Source organism: Drosophila albomicans, chromosome 2L (genome assembly GCF_009650485.2).
Source record: "Drosophila albomicans strain 15112-1751.03 chromosome 2L, ASM965048v2, whole genome shotgun sequence".
Taxonomy (NCBI): domain Eukaryota; kingdom Metazoa; phylum Arthropoda; class Insecta; order Diptera; family Drosophilidae; genus Drosophila; species Drosophila albomicans.
The window spans coordinates 12,209,140-12,230,635 of NC_047628.2; the positions used below are offsets into that span (position 1 = coordinate 12,209,140).

General features: G+C 35.2%; 6 protein-coding genes across 6 annotated transcripts; 3 read left to right on the top strand and 3 right to left on the bottom strand.

Annotated features, from left to right (window-relative positions):
- Positions 1-140: 140 nt before the first annotated feature.
- On the top strand, positions 141-3,083 carry LOC117564851 (malate dehydrogenase, cytoplasmic). The gene is made up of 2 exons (XM_034243787.2): positions 141-253; positions 1,892-3,083. The coding sequence occupies exons 1-2, from the start codon at positions 251-253 to the stop codon at positions 2,888-2,890; spliced, it is 1,002 nt and encodes a 333-aa protein (XP_034099678.1). The 5' UTR covers positions 141-250; the 3' UTR covers positions 2,891-3,083.
- A 417-nt stretch (positions 3,084-3,500) lies between these two features.
- Positions 3,501-5,145, bottom strand: LOC117565258 (ubiquitin thioesterase otubain-like). The gene is made up of 3 exons (XM_034244277.2): positions 4,880-5,145; positions 4,519-4,818; positions 3,501-4,455 (listed from the first exon to the last, which is right to left on the bottom strand). The coding sequence occupies exons 1-3, from the start codon at positions 4,952-4,954 to the stop codon at positions 4,042-4,044; spliced, it is 789 nt and encodes a 262-aa protein (XP_034100168.1). The 5' UTR covers positions 4,955-5,145; the 3' UTR covers positions 3,501-4,041.
- A 157-nt stretch (positions 5,146-5,302) lies between these two features.
- Positions 5,303-6,874, bottom strand: LOC117563816 (titin). Its single transcript, XM_052002095.1, has 2 exons — positions 6,814-6,874; positions 5,303-6,754 (listed from the first exon to the last, which is right to left on the bottom strand). Exons 1-2 carry the CDS (start codon positions 6,823-6,825, stop codon positions 5,378-5,380), a joined length of 1,389 nt encoding a protein of 462 aa, XP_051858055.1. The 5' UTR covers positions 6,826-6,874; the 3' UTR covers positions 5,303-5,377.
- Positions 6,875-7,483: 609 nt separating this feature from the next.
- Positions 7,484-11,645, bottom strand: LOC117565259 (heart- and neural crest derivatives-expressed protein 2). The gene is made up of 5 exons (XM_034244279.2): positions 11,367-11,645; positions 11,029-11,228; positions 10,259-10,402; positions 7,685-7,902; positions 7,484-7,621 (listed from the first exon to the last, which is right to left on the bottom strand). The coding sequence occupies exons 1-4, from the start codon at positions 11,467-11,469 to the stop codon at positions 7,807-7,809; spliced, it is 543 nt and encodes a 180-aa protein (XP_034100170.1). The 5' UTR covers positions 11,470-11,645; the 3' UTR covers positions 7,484-7,621; positions 7,685-7,806.
- A 1,253-nt stretch (positions 11,646-12,898) lies between these two features.
- On the top strand, positions 12,899-15,142 carry LOC117565207 (phenoloxidase-activating factor 2). The gene is made up of 4 exons (XM_034244215.2): positions 12,899-13,038; positions 13,709-14,058; positions 14,121-14,379; positions 14,448-15,142. Exons 2-4 carry the CDS (start codon positions 13,717-13,719, stop codon positions 15,053-15,055), a joined length of 1,209 nt encoding a protein of 402 aa, XP_034100106.1. The 5' UTR covers positions 12,899-13,038; positions 13,709-13,716; the 3' UTR covers positions 15,056-15,142.
- A 754-nt stretch (positions 15,143-15,896) lies between these two features.
- LOC117566250 (protein daughterless) lies at positions 15,897-21,010 on the top strand. The gene is made up of 2 exons (XM_034245803.2): positions 15,897-16,307; positions 17,767-21,010. The coding sequence occupies exon 2, from the start codon at positions 17,808-17,810 to the stop codon at positions 19,950-19,952; it is 2,145 nt and encodes a 714-aa protein (XP_034101694.1). The 5' UTR covers positions 15,897-16,307; positions 17,767-17,807; the 3' UTR covers positions 19,953-21,010.
- Positions 21,011-21,496: the final 486 nt, after the last annotated feature.

Below are 21,496 nucleotides of genomic sequence, written 5' to 3' on the forward strand. Positions count from 1 at the left end.
TTAATTTTTTTCAAACATAATCATATTTGATTCTCAAATCCTATTAGGTGTTGTACACATATCATATTTGATTCTCAAATCTTATTAGATATTGTACACTTTTTGTAAATTAAAAATGGTATTGCACCATTTATGGTATTTTAAATTTTGGTATTTTTTGAAGTGCATCTTGCGGCCTCTCGAAAGTGCTTATTATCAATTATAATTTGGAAGTTTATTTTCACAGACTGGTTTGAGACCGCAACAAATAATGGTAAGTAGATAACTCCTACCTTTAATTACATGGAAATCTGCCTTTTCATTTACACCTTGCCATATATCGAAATATGAAATCATCTTAAATCTCATACTTTTTATGGAATTATGAATGGTTGGCAATTGTTTAAATTTTGCATTTCAATCAAAATTCATATAACATTCATTTGACCTTTACCTTTTGGACTAATTATTCCGTTCAATGCGAAAAAGTACATATTATGTTTTTAATTGGTTTTGTTTTATATATGCAATTTTTTATTTTTTAGTGGAATGTTATAAATACACTTTTTAGTGGACATTTATTAGAAATTATTTTACGGCCTAAATTGCATTTATTTTAATTTATGCCAATATATGTAAGCCCCGCTGTTGCATTGCATATACACATGCAAATCTATATTTGCATGTATTTTTAAGTGCTACACACTTATTCAAATACATACATATGCATGTGTGTTAATGTTTTTCCTAGCAAATTTGCTGATTTGTTTAATATCATTTTTGATTATATAAACGATGTATTGTTGTGTATTGTTATAATTCTTATTGTATTATAGTGCTCTGATTGGAATGTAATAGGATTATTGTAAAGCTTTTGTCACAAGTTGTGCATTTTAATAGCTATAATTCTGACTGTATTTATGTGATCCAATCCGATTGTTTTCTTGTTGGATTTTCATAGTATTGCCACTAACCATACAATGTATTGTATGGTAGTGGTATTGTGTTCCTACTATCCGGCTAAATGCTATTAGAGAGCTATAATTCAGTCGAACTTGACTTTGAAATACCCGCTCTTCCTTAAAGAATATAAAACAAAACAAGTGCAACTGCACCTGTTTAATTTAGATTAATAAAAAAGTGTCGCTTTCTCAGATTTGTGTCTATGAAGTATTATAATGAAATTGCCCTTCTACCCGCTATATATGTATACAAATATTTGCCTAGTTGCATAATTATGTAAATGTCACTGTGAACTTTGCCATGCAAAAGGCTTTATCTAAATCCAGTGGCGATTGTGGGCGAAGAAGAAGCAGCAACAGCGCCGTGATTGCCTATTTTGTCTTATCGTGCAACTTATTTTATTTGTTTGTTTATGACCTTTGACGAGTGTTATGTGATTCCTAATTAGCGTTAAAACCACTCGAAACTTGGTACCACATACTGTTCCTGATACTTCTGATATCTCACTAATTATGTTTTGTTATAAACCATATACTAAAAAACGGAATGTTCTATTATGATGAAATGAGCGTCTCAAGATGAAAATCTGTCCGTCTGTTTGAACCTCGAAATATAAGACCAAAGAGTTCTTTGAAGTTAAAGTAATTTAATAAATTTTTGATTTTACATTTTATTTTTTTAAAACCTCAAAATATTTATAAAATATAATATGATACATAATATTGTATTATATAAATTAAATATATGCACATGCAATTTAAGCTAAAAAAATAAAAATCTTAAGTACTACAAATTACTAAAAAAATTTTCCAATGTTAGTATAAGTATAATTACTAATTTGTAAGGATTATGGTTTGTAGCCTATATTTTGTAGCATCTTCATGTGCTTTAACATTTTGTAACGCTTCTTCTGACGATTAACTAAATTAAATTTGGAATTTCTTTACAGGCTGAACCTATTCGCATTGTGGTTACTGGCGCTGCCGGTCAAATCGCCTACTCTTTGCTCTACATGATCGCTAGAGGCGAAGTGTTCGGCAAGGACCAGCCATTGATCCTTCACTTGCTGGACATTCCACCCATGGTTGGTGTGCTTGAGGGCGTTGTCATGGAGTTGGCCGATTGTGCCTTGCCACTGTTGCGCGAAGTTGTGCCCACAACTGATCCCCTGGTGGGCTTCAAGGATGTTTCGGCCGCTTTCCTGGTCGGTGCCATGCCACGCAAGGAGGGCATGGAACGCAAGGACTTGCTGTCTGCCAACGTGAAGATCTTCAAGGTGCAAGGTGAAGCCTTAGACAAGGTGGCCAAGAAGGATGTGAAAGTCCTTGTAGTTGGCAATCCTGCCAACACCAACGCCTTAGTGTGCGCCAACTACGCACCATCAATTCCACGTGAGAACTTCTCGGCGATGACTCGCCTGGATCAGAATCGCGCCGCTTCGCAGATTGCCAACAAGTTGGGCGTCTCCATCAACGAAGTGAACAACATCATCATCTGGGGCAATCATTCCTCGACGCAATACCCGGATGCTGCCCAGGGCAAGGTTCTTGTTAAAGGCGAATGGAAATCAATTGCTGAGGCCGTTAACAATGATGCTTATCTGCAAGGTCAATTCATTGAGACGGTGCAGAAGCGTGGCGCTGCTGTGATTGGTGCTCGCAAAATGTCGTCAGCAATGTCGGCGGCAAAGGCTGCTTGCGATCATATGCATGATTGGTGGAACGGCACCGCACCGGGCAAATTTGTGTCAATGGGTGTGTTCTCTGATGGCAGCTATGGGTCGCCAAAGGATGTGGTCTTCTCATTCCCTGTGGAAATTAAGAACAAACAATGGAAAATCGTCGAGGGCTTGGCCATTAGTGAGTTTGGCAAGTCGAAATTGAATATTACCAGCAAGGAGTTGGAGGAAGAGAAGAATGAGGCCTTGTCCGTGTTGGATTCGAATTGACTAGCCGGCTCAGGGGACTCCAAATTGTGAGGATTGTGAGGCGTTAATCCTAGTTGCACATTTTGAAGTAGGCTTTTAAAACACACCCCCAACTTTTATTTTTGTTAGAAATGCATTTATGAAAAACAAACATTTCACACATGGCAATAATCTTTTGTATATAATATTAATAAAAACGTAGTTTCAAACAGTATGCATAGATTGTTTTTTAATATTGATTGATGCAAATAATTTAATAATGCCGGTAAATCAAAACAAACACTTATGTGGAAACAGGAATGAAAAACGAATTTGTGAGAATTGCTGTCGATCGATTGGCAATCTATCACTAATCTTGTTTATAATCTATCGTCATCGAAGCCTTCTTCCCCATTTAACCGTGTCGAGCTTCTCTAGCATTCTTTACTTCACTTATGTATTTACATAGTACATACATACTGTGTACACTCGCTTAGAAAAATATGCCATTGGTCAGTTTAAAATGAAGAAGGGCCGTTTCACAAAGTTTGTTAAATTTTTATGGGAGTGTAACCAGATGTAAATCTTACGAAAATCTGTAATTTTTGTTGGATTAATCGAAATTCAAACATATACTTAAGTACGTTTCAATATATTATTTCTTCATATACTTTATTTTAAATGCCGGTTCTTTGCTATAAATATATATTTACAATTATGCCAAAGCTACTACAAGGTATTTTTTATTTACAACAGTGTAAATATGATGTTGATTTGGGATTTTTTTAGTTTAATTATATCCATGAAAAGAAGCCATTTGTTATTCATCATTTTAGCAATTAAACGACTTTTATTACTTCCGTAGTAACAAATACAGAGTAATTGTTGACAATAATTTATGGTAAATAAAAACCAATATGTTCAAATAAGAGAAGGAGGTGTTAATATTTGCAATTAATTGATGAATGAATAGATATAAAAGTTAATTAGTAGCATCAATATATATAATGCACACAATTTTGCAAAAATTAGTTTTGATAAATTCCATAAAAATGATCGTGATCTTTATGTATGTGTGTGTTAACCACAAAATACCTAGTGTAAAATTATAATTATGTATGTGTATTGTTTGTTAATGAGTTTGCAATTTGTTTTGTGTATTATAATTGCTTACATATGATTCATAAATACGCTCAGTTGGGATACAATATGTCATAATGGCCTGGCCTATAAATAAGATAGACTGTTGGCTCTGATCCCTCGGGAAAGTCATGGGCCTTGACTTGGGAGCCTTCACCTCGATCCAGATATTCCACACGCACTCCAACTCCTATCGCTGTGCATAGCGCAATGATATGTATGTGATCCGATTCCTTGTACATGGGCTCAACTTCTTGATGGCGGAATTCCTCAATTGTGAAATCACCCTCAATAAAATTTTGATAAAAATCAGCGTCCTCCTGCAGTTTTCCCGATGTAATCAAACGTAGATAAACAACAACATAATCGGAATAACCCTGTTCATTAAATATTTTATGCAGTTCGCTTTGCACTTTTGCAGTTCCTTCGGCATTTTCCGGACTTACACGCGATATTACTTCCATAAACTAAAGGAGAACATATAAGTTAAATCTATGATTTTAAATAGACAAATCGATTATGTTACTGACAGTGTCATGAAAGTCTTCTAGCGTAAAGCTGGGGAAGCCAAGCTGCACAAGTTTCTCTTTGGAGGCTTCGGCCAATTTGCGAAACTCTTGGTAAGCACTGTTGTTGCTGATTAAATATTCCAAATAAGAATAAGCAAACGCTCGAAAGAAACAGTTGCCATCGGGTCGTGTGCGTCGTATGAATTTGTATTTCTTGGCCAACTCTTGAATTTTAGCGGTAAATATCTCATCACCTTCGTATTCGGCACGTAAACAAGTTAGCGGCAATTGTTCGCTGACCAATGGAGTCGATTCAGAGATCTGTAAAACAGTAAATGTCTTCCAGTCATTATTATTGTAATTAATGGTTCTCTTTACTAGCCTCTTTTTCAATTTCACGTTGTTGTTGTATAATCAATTCGTCGCGATTGCCATCGGTTTGCTCGAAAGACTCCATAATTGTTTTTAATTACAATTTTCCTTAAGTGTCACTAAAACTTTGTTGATTGTGCATGGAAAATAGAGGTGGAGAAACATCGGTATTGATGTTTCGATATTTTAGGTATCGATTTTTTATGGCAAATATTGATGTTTTTTGCATGTAATGATTATACTTTTTTTTTTAGTTCTGAACTACTTTAATTTTTGTTATTTTCACTTTTTTTCGAATATATTATATAGTATATATTACAGTCTTTTCAAAAACTACTGAAGTTAATCGCCCAGCGATAAATTAATCGGATTACAGGGTGTTCCACAGAAATTATTAGTAATTTTCGATAAATTGAGACAGTTGCTTTTTGTAAACTAATATTTTTATTTTACAACAAAATATAAAATAATATGTAAATTATATATATTTCTTAACCAACGAATTGCCTTATGCAGTATTATTTAGAGGTGCTGCTGGAAATGGGACTTCTAAGTTACTATTAGATTGGAATGGGACTGGTTGTAAGCGAATAAATTCAAATGGGAATGGTATTTCATGGTATTTATTGTCATACATTTGTGGAGGCAAGTCAATTGACGTGTTGTTATCAGTCACAATAATATTAAATTGCGACTCACTCTCCATGAATTTGACGGGCAGCACTTGACTCTCAGATGTAGACTGCTCCATTGAAGGGGGAGATGGTGATATAGTAGTTTTTGGGAAATCTATATGTGTGTGCTGCTTTATAGGTTGTTGCTTAATAGTCTGAAATTCGAAATCCTGTGGTGGTTCGGGCTTCTTAAAAGGACTAGACTTGTGTGATGTGTAAAATGCGGGCATGCGAGGCGGATAAAAACTTTGATAATTCTCTATGCTGGTTGTTTCTGCAATCTCAGGATTAAATTGCGCCAGCTCTTTTTCTTTAAGCTGCTTAGTGTACATGTGATCAAATTTATATGGTTCTGGATCGTGAATGTAGACGGGAACTTTACGTTCAACTTCGACTTTATATGGAACTGGAACTTTCTTTTCAACTTGAACGGGAACTTTGATCTCAACCGGATAGGGAACAGTCCTTAAGACAGGATAGGGTTTTGGGACGTGCACGATTTTCTCCATTACTCTCTCGACTACATACGGTTTAGGAACGTGTACTGGTTTTGGTATTTGTACGACCTTTTCAATAATCTTTTCGACGGGCACATGAACAATTTTCTCTACCGTCACATTTACAATTCTCGGCACTTGCACAATTTTTTCTACAATTTTCTCAACCGGAACATGTACGATTTTTTCAACTTTATATGGCTTTGGTACGGTTTTAATGACTTCTTTGATGTGGTTATGATGATGATGGTGATGATGGTGCTTTACTTTGATCTTAACTGGCGTTTCGTGTTTCTTGTTGCCCACGTGCTCAACACCCTCCATAATTTCCTCGTGGCTCTCGTAGTGTTCCGACGGCTGTGTCTGAGAATCTTCTGTGCTCGGCTCGTTGATGTGCTCATGTATTTCCTCAAAGGTTTCATAGATCTTTTCCTCCCTGCCTTGAACCTGTCTCTTGGCATGAGCTGGTTTCGCAAAGTGGACAGTTTGTCGCTTTTTCTTCGGACGCCTTTTTCGCACTTCGTAGTAATCCTGATTTAAGCGAGAGTTTGAACCCTCGCTAAGTTCCCGATAATCAAGATGAAGTGATTGTTTTTTCAAGTCTCCATGAGTTCGGTTTCGATGATTGAGAGACGTATTCCGATCCTTAAGACTGGCATTCGATTGTCCTGCCACCGTAAGCACAAACAATGGAATGATTAAAACCGAAAACACCTGAAATAATCCTTGCCTTAGCTTGAAGATGAATTGAAAGATCCTATTATATGACTCACCCATGATGTCATATTCGATAATTTATGATCTGATGTTGATGCAGCCGATTCCTCAACAGCAATGAATTCCTTCATTAATCGTTTGCGAATTTATAGGCTTGCAAAATCATAACATTGCATGTGTGTATTTGAAATTAATGATTTAAGTATAAAATTTACAAGAAATTATGTATTGTGTAATCAGTGGAATTCAAGTACAAAGTCAGGAAAAAGTGTTTTTCTCTTTTTTACACATCAAAGCACATGATTGCGTGTCTTTTATTTTGAACAGACATGATGCCGACAATACCCAATGTGTAAATATATATATTTTTTTATATCAATATTTTTTTGTAATAGGAGCAGTTTGTCTTCTTCTTTTAAGCATATTTATCTTCATTAATCAGGCACGCTTGGATGCGATTTGATGCAATTTCTTTTCGACTCAATTCCGGACATAACACTTGCCAAAGAAAAAAGAAAAATTTAATGAATATATTTCTGGTTTTTGCTTGCAAAGTTTCTGAAAAATAAACCACACAACATTGCCTGATGTAATTTTATTGAATATTTTAAATACGATAGTTTTTTTGTGTTATGACTGATTTGTTTAAATAGAAAAAGTAAAAACACATTGAATTACACTTTTCCCATACAGAGATCTATTTACTTATATTCTTCATAAGGCTCTTAAATCACAATCGTATCTTGTTTATTTCTCCATAGCCCAATTTTTTGTTCACATCTTTGAAAATCTTCACAATTTAGCGAATTCACCATGCTTACTTTATCCCCACCAAGTTTGACCATAGCTATTGTATTTTAAAAACTAGAAATATTATATTATTTGAAAATATGTTGATCGGTAAAGAAGTAGTTTGTTCTTAAGTACCCAAAAGCAACTCAAAACGGAATTATCACCTGCTATTTGTTGTCCAAAATGAAATTTAGAAACTTGTAATAAATAGTCAAAAGGCCTTAATTATTATCGATATTTTATTTATGTAGAATTTTTTAGCATGTACAAGATGAATTTTGTTCAGGAACAAGCTCGGAAGCCCACACATCCTGTGGCCAACCAGTACGCCCCTTTGTCAGTAAACTAGCATTCTGAAAAGATAAAATATATATATGTACATTAGGTAAAATGTTTTCAATTTTAATGAGCCTGACAGGTATTGCGTAGTCGAGCAATTTCCGATTCGTCTATCGGATTTTTAGGGTAAGCGGCGTGTATTTTTCAAAATGTAAAATAAACAAATACTTTTAGTTCTATATAACAATTGTATATATTCTACAGATACTTTCACATAAGATACAATTTATGTATTAGTCGTGTACTCGTACTACAAATACATTTGTCGGTCCGTAAACACGAGAATTGTTTATCTATTTTATGGAAAACACACCCAACATTTGATTATCTTGTTGTGCTGAGAGTGTCATTTAGCTTTGAAATTTAGTTGCTAACTATTTCAGAATGTAAACTATTGAGTTTGTATACAAAACGAGATATAAATGCATGGGAGTTAATTCAAATTACCAAGGTCGCCGAAGAAGAGGATACAATTTATTATTGATACATCCGTCGGAAGAAACGCATCTCTTAAGAGTTTTTTCCTATTCAAGTCATTGTGCGTTCTATAACTTTGTACCCATAAGAGATGTAACTGTCAGATAGATAATAATGGCATCTCCGATCCCATAAAGTATATATATTCTTGATCAGCGTCAACAGTCGAGACGATAATGCCATGGCCATCTATACGCTTGTCTCTTTGTCCGTAAAAACACATTGTTCTCAAAGACTACAGTAAAAAGATTTACATTTCTTTCCAATTTCTTTTACTAGTTACTGTTGCACGCAGGTGAAGTTTATTTTACATATTTGCTACGTCCATTTCCGCCCCGTAAATCGAAAAAAACAGAATAGCACGCATAATTGTAAGCATCCATTTAAATGTTGAATGGCAAATGGAGTCGGGTGACTTTGCTTTGGGTGACAATATTCTATATTTTGAAGTTTACTATGTTGAACGTCTTAGTATATCCATATACTAAACACAGCCTTCGGTATATCTTAAAATTTTTCGGATCGACTGTGGCTTTCTAACTTGTTTTCCCCTGAAAATATTGGTTTCTAACAAAACATTCAAAACCAAAATATCAAACAATGATCGTCACATCTCAGTTCGTCAGATTTTCTTTTCTATTTTTAATATTCACTCTCTGCAAAACTTATTATATTTTTATAACAATCCTGTAAAACTTATTTCAATTATACAGCATATCATTTATAATAAAAATAAATAAACAAACTTTACGATTTGTGAACAAAAGTAATCCGTGAATAAAGAAATAGAAATAGAGTCTATAATGTTTTTCCTTTGATGATTTTTAGTGTTGTTCAATTTCACGTGTTTTCATTTACGTCAAGTAGAATAGAATTTACTTAAAAACGAAACAAATTGACACAGAATCATTAAAAGGGAGATCGATGGAAGGGGAACTTTTTCCTTTCAGAGATAAACATTATTTTTCTGTTTACAAGAAAGCACTTGACTCTCGGTGCATGGACTCTGTATGTATGTATGTATTTTTATGTCTACAAATCAATGAGCATTTAAAGAGTTTTAAATATACCTACATATATGAGAAATGCCTAATAAACTAATTGGGTAATACTTTTTGCTATTTTTGTATAAAGCTTATCAAAGATTATGAATAGGTAAAAATAATCTGAAACCAGACTGCCATTTATAGCAATCAAAACGTAATAGGGGTCATTAATCGATTTGGTAATTAATTATACATATAATATTTACATATATATATATAGTATTAATAAAATATTTAATCTATTTAATCTAACTCACAATTTAACAAAAAAAAAATATGCATTTGTGTTTACCAAAATCCACAACATTATGTATGTAGATTACATTTGTTTTCAACATTAAGTGGATTTTGGCCCCTCCATGCATATAAATAAATTGCGGACACTTGACTATTTAATTGAGATATCTTGCAACTTCAACTCCCACCCTCGACGTCAAAGAGTACATTTATTTATGTTTGCGATTGAGCCATGTGAAAAGATTGTCGAACACCCGGTCTATAAAAGACTTCTAATGGATTGGGGTGTTGGGAATTTTACGATTACCAGTCTGCACGTGCGTCCAAAATTGTTGGGCATTAGGTCGAACAATTACAAGTGCTTGGCACTTTGGAAAAACACGATGTTACTCATTTCAGAGTTACCATAAAGTGCTATTGTTAATCTATCTGTAGATTATGGAGATGCCTTTTTAAGGAGTTATCCTTGTTTGACAGTTTTTTACTGTGTCAGACTAATTTCAAAAATCTTTTCTGTTCTTTTCTTAAGCAAGACATGTCTGCTCCCTTTGTGATATATCCAGCACATTGTGAGTTTATACGTCGATTTGTTTATATGGATCTTCCTTACCTCATTTCTTTGTTTTCTTTCGTTGTAAACTTTCCGATTCGACAGCTTTAAGTCTGCTTGGAATCCACTTTTCGGATCCTGATCACCATCTAAAACATCCACTAAGTAATTTATATACAATATGGCCAACTTTAATGTTTTAATCTGAAAAAATGGGAACGAATAAGTATTTTGATGTCGAGGATTTTTATATTAATTTTACTAAATAAATTTCTTTTTATCGACTAACTTAAATATTAGCGCTTAGCCTCGATAACAACTCGTGAAGGCTTAAGTGTAAACATTGAATAATTTTTTAAGAGGAAGCTCCTTCAGAAAGTTCATTCGGATCAAATACAATTAAGAAATTTTCCAAAAAAAATATATTGTTCACCTTTTGCTGGTTTATTTTAACGAAATGAACTCTGGAAATATTTTCATTACTATTCGCACATTCCTATTATTTCAAATATAACGTTGTTAAGTTGTTAATGGCAAAGAGTGAATTTATATTCCACGTCATAACGTTTAAAAGTAATTTATATGCATTTTCAGACAAATTCTTGTAAAACATTCTTGAAAAAGGTATTCAGCTTGGAAAAAAATGAAATAAGTCAAAAAGTTAGTTGTATTACCAAAATTAAAATGATCTTTATAGACTTTATCCACTTTGAATAAGTTTAAATATCTCCTACAATATTATGGAGTTTCTACTATGCATTTCGAAAAATTCCAGATGTGTCAAATGTACTGGACAAAAATTAAACTTTTTACCATTGCTTATCACTTACTTTAGATAATTTTGTGTCTGAAGGAACATTGGGAATTTTTCCGCGCAGTTTGTAGAAAGCACTGTTAATGCTTTGCGTTCTCCTGCGTTCTTTTTTATTTGCCGTGTTGCGTTTTTTTATTGTTCTCACAGCCGTATTTGGAATGAAACAATGATTGTTAATGGGCGCGTATATATCGTCGGGAACTTTCTTCTCTGAATCTGCAAAGAAACGGAGAGTAAAGCAAAAACAAATTTTATAAGGTTTTTACGAATATTATGAAAATGTCAAGAGTTATAGAAACTTTCAACATTAGAAAAATAATAATATTAATGTTACAATCTAATACTTTCACCTACAATTTAATCCATTAATATCCACAATTGAATTGTTCGAATAACTGGCATTATAATAAAACGTATTTGGTTCAGGGCACACAACACTTGTCGTATATTTCGACATTTCACACTCTAGAGCCAGCGCACTTTTCAGTTGGCTCTTTTGTACCCGTAAAAATATATTTCTATATGTATACCATATATCTAGAAAATGGCTGATAATTGACGGATTGCACTTAAAAAAGATTACCGCGATTTGCAATGCATCATGGGAGCATTTATCTCGGCACCGCTTGGATACTAACTAAATTCCAATTGCAGACGCACAATTTCAGATCAATCGACGTTCTATGAGTATCCAAAAATGTAACCAAAAAACACCCCCAGAAAATAGATGCAGCCAATGGGACACTCTGTTGTATCATGCGACCAATAGCAGGCTGTGGTGAAAATAGTTCATGGTGAAAATAGTACAAGTTCAACAAAGCGGTCATGCAGACACAACAATTTACCACATTGCCCTCTACACTTGTACCAAATTTGTATATGTATAGTATGTGGGTGTATATTTGTAATATTGTACTGCAAGCAAGAGAAATTATAATTTTGATACATTCTTTTATCCATTAACTAGATTAAAAAGAAGGTCGAAATGTGGCTCTGCTCAAGCCGCAGAACTCTAAGTTTCGCAGACAAAATATAATTAAAAGCAAATTGGCGTAAAACATATTTAATTCTAAGTACTTATGAAAATTGTATGTATCATTCATTCTCAATCCGTGTATATTTCTATTACTAGAATTAAAATGTGAAAAAGAAAACAATAGAATAATTTTAGCAAGCATTTTATTAACAATAAACAGAAAGTTATTCTAGGAACAAGTAACAAAAAACACCCTTTAAGCTGCCTAAGGGAAAACCTGTTTGTAATATTGCACATTTTATTATCTGCATCTCATGGGATTAATAGGAACCTAATAAATGTGATGATTTTACATACACATACATATATAATATATACATACTAGGTCATCCCGTTGTCGATGAGCCAATTACGGCAACTACAAAGTACTATTTATATTTATTCAAAAAAAAAAAAATACAAACTGATCCCGTTTTGAAAAGTACACTTTCAAAAAGGTTCTTTCGTAAATTTTCCCATTTACGTTTAAAATAGCTTCAAAATAAATATCATTATTAATTTCGTCTTGCTGGGATTTCGTACATATTTGTGTACAAACATTAATAATACATCACAAATGTAAATATTGTGATTGAAAACAATGACCGTTGACACCGTAATCAATTCGTAATTCATAAGCCGAGAACCCAGTTGCAAATTCAGCTTTTGCGTTTGCTACATTAAGAGCGTGTTGCTGATATGCGGAGTCTTCGCTCACAAGATTTCCGACTGGGTTGCGTTCATACTAAGATGCGTACGATTGTGTAGTGTGCGAGTGTGTGTGAGTAGAATACTGTCAATTTTCACGCTGACCGCGCTCTCTTCTAGCCGGCCCTGGGCATAAACTTGATTCGGAGCTTCAATTCAGTTGATGATAGTCGGCGGTTGGAAGCATCAAAAAGCTCTCATTTCAAGTTGAATACCAACGGAATATACGATCAGTACAATTTTTAAGACATAGCGCAACAGATCGTGGAACTTCCGCTGGTAAAAAATACGAAATAAACAATAGTAAGTGAAATAATAAATTTATTTACATATAGATGCTCATAAATATGTACATACATACATATATATGGGCTTAATTGTGAGTAAATGGTAATGTGAGAGTGATTACGCAGGTCATTTTGGGGATTTTTTACGTACACATTTGTCAATACTATATGTACGTGTGTTTAAATATTAAATCGATGTATAATATATGTATGTACGTGTGTATGCATACACACACATGCACACTTGCTAAAGTGACTTCTAGGGGCAAACAGGTTTGTTTTATTGGCAACAAACACACACTCATACATGGACCATAAATATTCAGCCGATATATTGTGTATACGGGGAGATACAGATATTTATATATAAACGGATATTATTTTAATTATAAAGCAATGTTGCAACATTTTGCCAAAAAAGTGCACCATTAATTAATTCACTTAAATACCTGTATACTTAATATATTAACTACAAATTTACATTAAGATTGAGAAATTGAAATTGAACACACATACATATGCATACTCTTTGAGAAATTCTCACAAGCATACTTTCGTATGCGTCATTGGCGAAATCCTTGTGTGTGTCGATAAATGCAATGAACTCGATAATATCTTTGTACATACATATGTATGTACATATGTATGTATTAAACGGTCACCTTTGAAATTAATTTTGTTTTTAGGACATCTGATGATGGACTTAAAGTGTTTTGTATTGTGTCTTTTGGCATATACCTGCTACGCACAGGACACATCGTTGGACGCTCTAATTGCTGATATTTTTAAAACCGATCCAAACTCATTCAGTTCGACTAGCCCCCTTCCAATCCTTTCGTCAACCTCAGTAATTCCTGACACTGCTAAACAAAGTGATGAATATGAGTCCTGTGGCTACCAAAAAGAATGTGTACCTCGCTGGTTATGCTCAAACGACACCATAAATACAAGTGGCGAAAATATAATCGATATTCGCATTGACACAGAGTCACCATGCAAAGGATATTTCAATAAATGCTGTGATCTTCCCAACAAGGTAACGTTGAATTTTCATATCTTCATTATGGTGTTTCTAATCGAATTCTCTTATTCCTGTAGATAGATAAAAAGGACGAACCCATTAATCCTGTCATCACAAATAAGGGCTGCGGTTACCGTAATCCCAATGGCATTACTTTTAAAATAACTGGTGCCTTGGATCAAGAGGCTGAGTTCGCTGAATTTCCCTGGATGGTTGCCGTTTTACGTGAAGAGTCGCAACTTAACCTGTACGAGTGTGGAGGTGCAATCATAACACCTGATGTTATTCTGACTGCAGCTCACTGCGTTTACAACAAGGACGCCCAATCTCTCATTGGTATAATTGGCTGCCTTAGATTTTTGCATATATGTATGAAGTTTAAAATTTATTATTTTCAATTTTAGTGCGAGCTGGTGAGTGGGATACACAAACCAAAGAGGAGCCGATTCCACATGAAGATCGTTATGTCAAGGAAATTATCTACCACGAACAATTTAACAAGGGATCGCTTTATAATGACGTCGCTCTACTCTTTCTCGAAAGTCCTTTAGAATTCAAAGCAAGCATTCAGCCCGTATGTCTTCCAAATGTAGGGGAACAATTCGACTTGGAGCGTTGTTTTGCCACAGGGTGGGGCAAAAATAAGTTTGGCAAAGATGGTGAATATCAAGTAATTCTGAAGAAAATCGATCTTCCTACTGTTGCACATGAAAAGTGTCAAACCAACTTGCGCTCAACACGCCTGGGAAAGCATTTCATATTGCACGATAGTTTTATATGCGCTGGTGGCGAAAAGGATCGCGATACATGCAAGGGCGATGGTGGTTCACCCTTAGTCTGCCCTATTAAGGGTCAACCAAACCGCTTTAAATCCGCTGGTTTAGTTGCCTGGGGCATTGGATGTGGAGAAGAAAATGTACCCGGTGTTTATGCAAGTGTTTCTTACTTGCGACCATGGATAGACCAAAAACTTAGCCTAAGGCAGATTGATACAAAATATTTCACTCCCTGATCAAAAAATGTAATACCTGTTGAAAAAACAGCTGTTCAATAGTAACTACGGGAACAAAATAAAACCTAATATCGTTTACAAAATTTATATGTACTGAAAAGTAAAAATTTATCCAAATTATAATTGAAAATTTACATTAAAAATGGAGGAAAAAGAAGACCAGATCAAATAAACTTATATATGTATGTACATAGATCTGAAAGGAAGAAAGAAAAAATTATTGATGGTCAATGATTTCAATTACACTAATAATTCACAAATTATCGAAGAATTTTTGTAAATGGGTTTTAACTTATTGATAATAAGTTCTATGCTGGAAACAATGACAATATTTAGGTTCGGTGGACGTGGTTAAAAATTATGCGGATAATCTAGTTCTAGAATTTGGCTAACAGTATTTATGTTTGATATAAGCGCAATTGAAGAACTATCGAACTGACGCGGTATACAACTCTGAGACGTACGAAGTGTGATTATAAATAGTATATTAGGTGTGATTATTAACAGTATAGTAGTATATTGTATATTTTTGGTATTAAAATAATAAAAATAAAAGTGTGTTCTTGGTATATTCACCTGCATTCGTACAATAAATGCCGTTTTCCAACAATTGAAATTAGTTCATAGAGGAAAAAAAAATTTCAAATGTTTATAAAATATTTGGTTTAGGAAATCTGGTGAACCATACAAAGTGCATTTCTCAAAAATGGTCCAATTCTGAGCAAAGTATAACTAACAATCCAGTAATTGTGAAAGAGGGTATATTTGGTATATTTTTCGACATAAAATGGAATGTTTTAAAATCCGATTTGTGGTCACCCTGATGACGCACGAAGAGAACAAAGATGGCGTTCACGACGATGGCTACTACACGAACAAAGCCAGCAGAACACTAAATATAAAAGTTGTAAATTGTAGTGAAAACATTGTTGAAAAAGTGCAAATCAAGCTAAAAAGGCAAACGAAAATTGTTGTACCATGTGTAAACTAAAAAAGGGTTACGCAAACTAACCATTTGCCCATTGCTGTGGAAGTTTTGTGTAATTCAAAACATATACATACATATGTATGTAGTTTGTGTTTCGTGGTCAAAAAGAATATACAAAAATCCGATCCACACCTTTTATCACAACTTTAGAAGGTACGGTTTTGCTGCTATTTGTGACAAAGTAAACATCATCTATATTGCTGCCACCAAACAACAACTATAACAAAAAACTAAAAGAAAGAACTAGTTTGCATTTTGTGCAAAGTGAGTATACCAATCAAACCAGTGAATGAAACTCTCCAATTACCTGAGACTTCTTGAAAATAATCTTCATATGTACAAACACACACACACAAATCATTTATGTGCTATACAAAGACATTGTGTGTATCAATTTTAAATTAAAAAATGTAAATTAAAATAATGCTTTTATAGACATTTGCATATGTATAAATAGTAATATGAATTAATAACAAGGTGAATGAATTTTGAACACCCCACATTAATATAAACATTCAACATTATTTCGGGTGCACGCTCATCGAATCGTACATAAATAATTCAATCTATGTCTTTGTAATTCATAAGTTTTTTCATTTTATTTTTTTCCTAAGAGTGTGTGTGTTTATGTTTTGTATCTGCATCTCCGTGTGTACTTTGTGCATTCAAATACATATGCACATGCCTGTGTGTGTGTATGTGTATGTACACCACGTACATGCACACTAACGCAATTACATATGATCCCGTCGTCGTCGATGTTGTTGCCGTTGCTTCTGTTCACTTCTCTACATACGTAACAAGTAAAAGTGGTCTCTTCATCAGTGTGCTCAACTATTAAATACTCTGTCTAACGCACAAACATATGTGTGCTAAATATCCGCATATTGGTATCGAGTATAACAAAGTCTGTAGAGTTTGAGCATGGAGAGGTAGTCTGGTGCACACACAATTAAAAGTACATAGACTTACACTTACAGTCAGGCAAACACACATGCACCTTGTAAGCATGCTGCATAGCGGCATCAAAGAATGTTCGTTCCTATGATGAATACATACATGTGATAAATAGGACCATTAAAATCTAGGTTAAATGTTTACTAAATTCTATTAGTTTGGGTAATTTTCGAATAAATAAAAAAATATTTCTTTTAGTCTTGCAGTGTTACCAAGCCTTATTTTTATAAAAAAATCCAAAATACAATTCAGCTATAACACATTTCTCATATCTCTACTCACCGAAATTTCGAAAAAGAGAATATCACCTGTTGAAGCCGTTCGCATTTCCTATATTTTTTTTACTTAGCTCAAGAATTCGCGAGAATTGTTTGTGTTATCTAGAAACGTTGGCGCCTACAGCATTGATAACAGTACCTATGACTCTATGAGCAGAGCTGTGATGGCGATCGTATACAGTGAATACTTGATATAGTGAACTAATATAAATCAATTCTGAGTTGGATCCCTCTAAAATTGTATTTGTTTTTAACAAATTTATGAGTTGATATAAAATTATTTAAAAAACAAATTTATTTAAGCATAATTTACCTTTTTTCAAACTTGCTAAAATAGTTATAATAAATACATTGTATTTCAATTATTTAAAAATGAGTTTTACAGTATATATTTGAAAATAGAAGATTGCATTTTGAAATCTATGTGTCAAGAGTAATAAGTTATTTATTTCTGTAAAACTAATGACAATTTTTCATTATCTTTTCAGATTTAGTATCCACCATCTGCCGTCCACAAATCTGAGGTAAAATGGCGACTAGCGACGATGAACCGATGCACTTGTATGAAGTGTTTCAAAACTGTTTTAACAAGATAGCAAATAAGCAACCGTCGGGCAATGTGGGGACCGAACGAGGTGGCGGCTATCACTCACCATATGGAGGCCTTGCTGTGGAAAATGGAATGTACTCAAGCGATTTCAATTCCATTCATTCCGATGGCGTTGGCGGTGGCGGCGGACCTCCAAGCAACAATCGATTCGCCAATGTGTCGACGGTTGATCAGTATTTCGATTCGGGTGCAACTAGCAGCGCTGGATGGTATCAATCCCAAATGAACAGCGGCCCGACACCCAACTATATGAATCAGACAACTTATCAAAACAACACTCCAATATCTGCACACAATTTGGACCACCAACAACAACAAGTGCTTAATGCTGCCAATGATGGCACGAGTATTGGTCTCCAAATGGGCGGCGTTGGTGAGAGTGGAGGTCACCTGGGTATGCATAGTCCGGCAGCGACATCGCTCCCGCCAATGAGCTCATTCCGTGGCGGTGGTTCCGGCAGCATACCAAACATTGTTGGCGGCCCAGCACCGACAGTGTTATCGCCGGCCGTCTACAACTCGCCACAACACAATCACAATCAACAAGCAACAGTACAGCAACAAGCACAGCACAGTTCATTAGCGTCTGCTGGTCAACTCGGTCACCATTCCCTTAATCATCATAACCCGCTACCTCATGCACATTCCCATCACAATCAGCAACTAAGTCCTGCAGTGCAGAGCGCGGACGGCTTCGGTGGTGGCGGCCCCAATGCAAAAGTCGGTGTCGGTGTCGGAGCTGGTAATTCTTCGGCAACGTCATTGCGACAGCAAATCTATATGTCGGCTGCAGCCGTGGCCGATCAGAGTATTAGTAGTTTCAGTTCAAATCCATCAACGCCCGTCAATTCACCGCCACCATTAACGCAGTCTGGAGTTGGAGTTGGTGGCGATGCAGCCTCTGTGTCTGGCAATACAGGTGGCTGGAGTCATACGGTCTTAAATAGCGGTGCCAGCTCGAGCTATGCTAGCGATATGGTAGTGCCAGTAACTAGTTTACATACCATGGCATCGGTGTTTCAAGGTGCACGCATGGAGGAGCGTCTTGATGATGCTCTGAACGTGCTACGAAACCATTGCGAGCCTGAAATTTTGGCAAGTGTGAATAGCACATTGAATGCATTGGATAATGCTGAAACGTTATCTTCCTTCGTGGCCAATTCCCCAACGTCCCACGTCCTTGGCGGTGCCAGTTCGGCTGGCAATGGCTCGCTTGGTGGTGCTGGAGGACCCAATTCATCAAGTACACTCTCCCACGATGTGCTTTCAAGTGCGTCGGCTGGCGGATCGGGTTTGACGAACATTAAAATTGAACGTGGTGGATCGACGTCAATAACAACGTCCGGCTCGAAGCCAACAAAGAAACGAAAGGAGCAAAGTGGAATGAGCAATGCAGGCGTCTCAACCACATCCAATCTTTCGAGTCTGGACATTTCGGATACGAAACCAACCAGTTCTGTGGAGCCCTCAAATGCCAATCAACTGCAACAGCTTGCTGCGCAGTCAGCTGCAAAGGCTGCGAAACGACCGCGACGATACTGTTCGTCCGCCGACGATGATGACGATGCCGAGCCGGCTGTTAAGGCAATACGCGAAAAGGAACGACGTCAGGCAAATAATGCACGCGAACGCATTCGTATACGTGATATTAATGAGGCTTTGAAAGAATTGGGACGTATGTGTATGACACACCTGAAATCAGATAAACCTCAAACGAAACTCGGCATTCTGAACATGGCTGTGGAGGTGATTATGACGCTAGAGCAACAGGTACGCGAACGCAATCTGAATCCAAAGGCTGCATGCTTGAAACGACGTGAAGAAGAGAAGGCAGAGGACGGGCCCAAAATGGTTGGTGTGCAACACCATATGATACCACAACAACAGCAACAGCAGCCATCCGTGAGCAGCGTCGTCGGCGCAAACAGCTATCATAGTCAGCCTTCACAACTTGTGCCAGCGACGTCGCAGACGCTAAGTAGCATGGCCTTACCTACCAATCAGGCTAGCAGCGTATTGCCGCCACATTTGCAGCAACAGATTGGACAGCATCCACAGCAATAGCAAGCAGTCAGCAGCGATGATCTAAAGGCATCACCATCTTCCATTACAACAGCAGCAACAACAACAGCAACAGTAACTCAATTGATGCATGGCTCGACGGCAAAGTACTCAACCAGCTTCGAGCTAGAGCAACAGTTATTAAGCAATTTTTTCAGACGTCATGCCGCTAACAACAATCCCGAGGCAATACCAATACCCCCCTTGCAACATCATCCCTTTTAGCCTATTTTTATATATGTCGATTATTTTTTTATTGCGCTCTTCAAGAATATAATATATAGGGCTGCAAACCTCAAATGTTTTAACAAGGGTTCAGCTCGTGACACGTTTTTAAGAGCTCATGAAGCCAAGATTTTAACTCGAACATTGGTTCACTTTTAAAATGTTTTCAACTATTTATTCAATTTTCAAAATGATTCCACACTCATATTCTCAACATATTTTACAATTTCATTGTTAATTCAAGTGCTTTATATGAGTTATATTTTTGCGTCAAGTGTAATATCTTTTTATATATCTGAGTAGAAGAAGTTGCACAACAAAGGTTCTTTGTACTTGCAAACCAAACTTTCTTTTAATAAGGTTTGCAGCCCTTATACAGTATACATATATGCGAATATACAGTTTTGATCAACTATATCAATTGTATATACTTGTTTTTAATCATTTTACGACGGAGCAAACATCATTTCCGATTATTAAGAATGAATTTTTGATCCCCATAATATATTTACAAAATTGTATAATATTATGTGGATTTTACATCATTTAAAGCGATGTCGCCATGTAGCCATCTTTTCATGCATACATAATTATATAATTAGCTCTAAGTAGGTTTATTTACAAGCAACACAAAAATGAAAAGAAATCTATATAAAAAAAAAACATGAAAATTTCACACAAACCCCATTTCATACATACAAAATTTCTTGTATTCCCCCATATCTTTAGGACTCTATACATAAGAAGTATATGCATATTCATTTTTCTTAATCGTGTTAAATGCTCGCATGTAATTAAAACAAACAAACAACAAATAAATAACATAATGCAACCGAGTACTTACAATAAGTATTAGAAGGAAGTAATCGTTAAATAAGATTAAAAGGTAATTGTTAAAATTAAATGTAAGCTTTCAAAAAAATCAAGAAAATAACAAAAAAAAAACCAATAAAAAAATTTTAAAACGGTTATCAATTATATAATATATATAATACGCTAGAGTAGGTTAACATTAAACGGAATTTATAATGCAATTTTATGTGGGCAGCGTTGTAAGTTTCACCCCAACATAGGAAATGATTATATTGGACAGCTGAGAAAAATCGTTTATAATGTCAAGAGCTGCCAAATGCGATATGTATGATGATCCAATGCTGCTTAGATAGCTAAAACGCAAAACATTAATTGTTCGACGATATTCAAAAAAAAGCATTCATGGTATGCTATGTATATTTCGTAATCGTACGTAAAATATTTACTTTAATTCTTTATAAATTTCATTTATTATCACTATGTTATTAAGTAGTAATATCATATGTTAC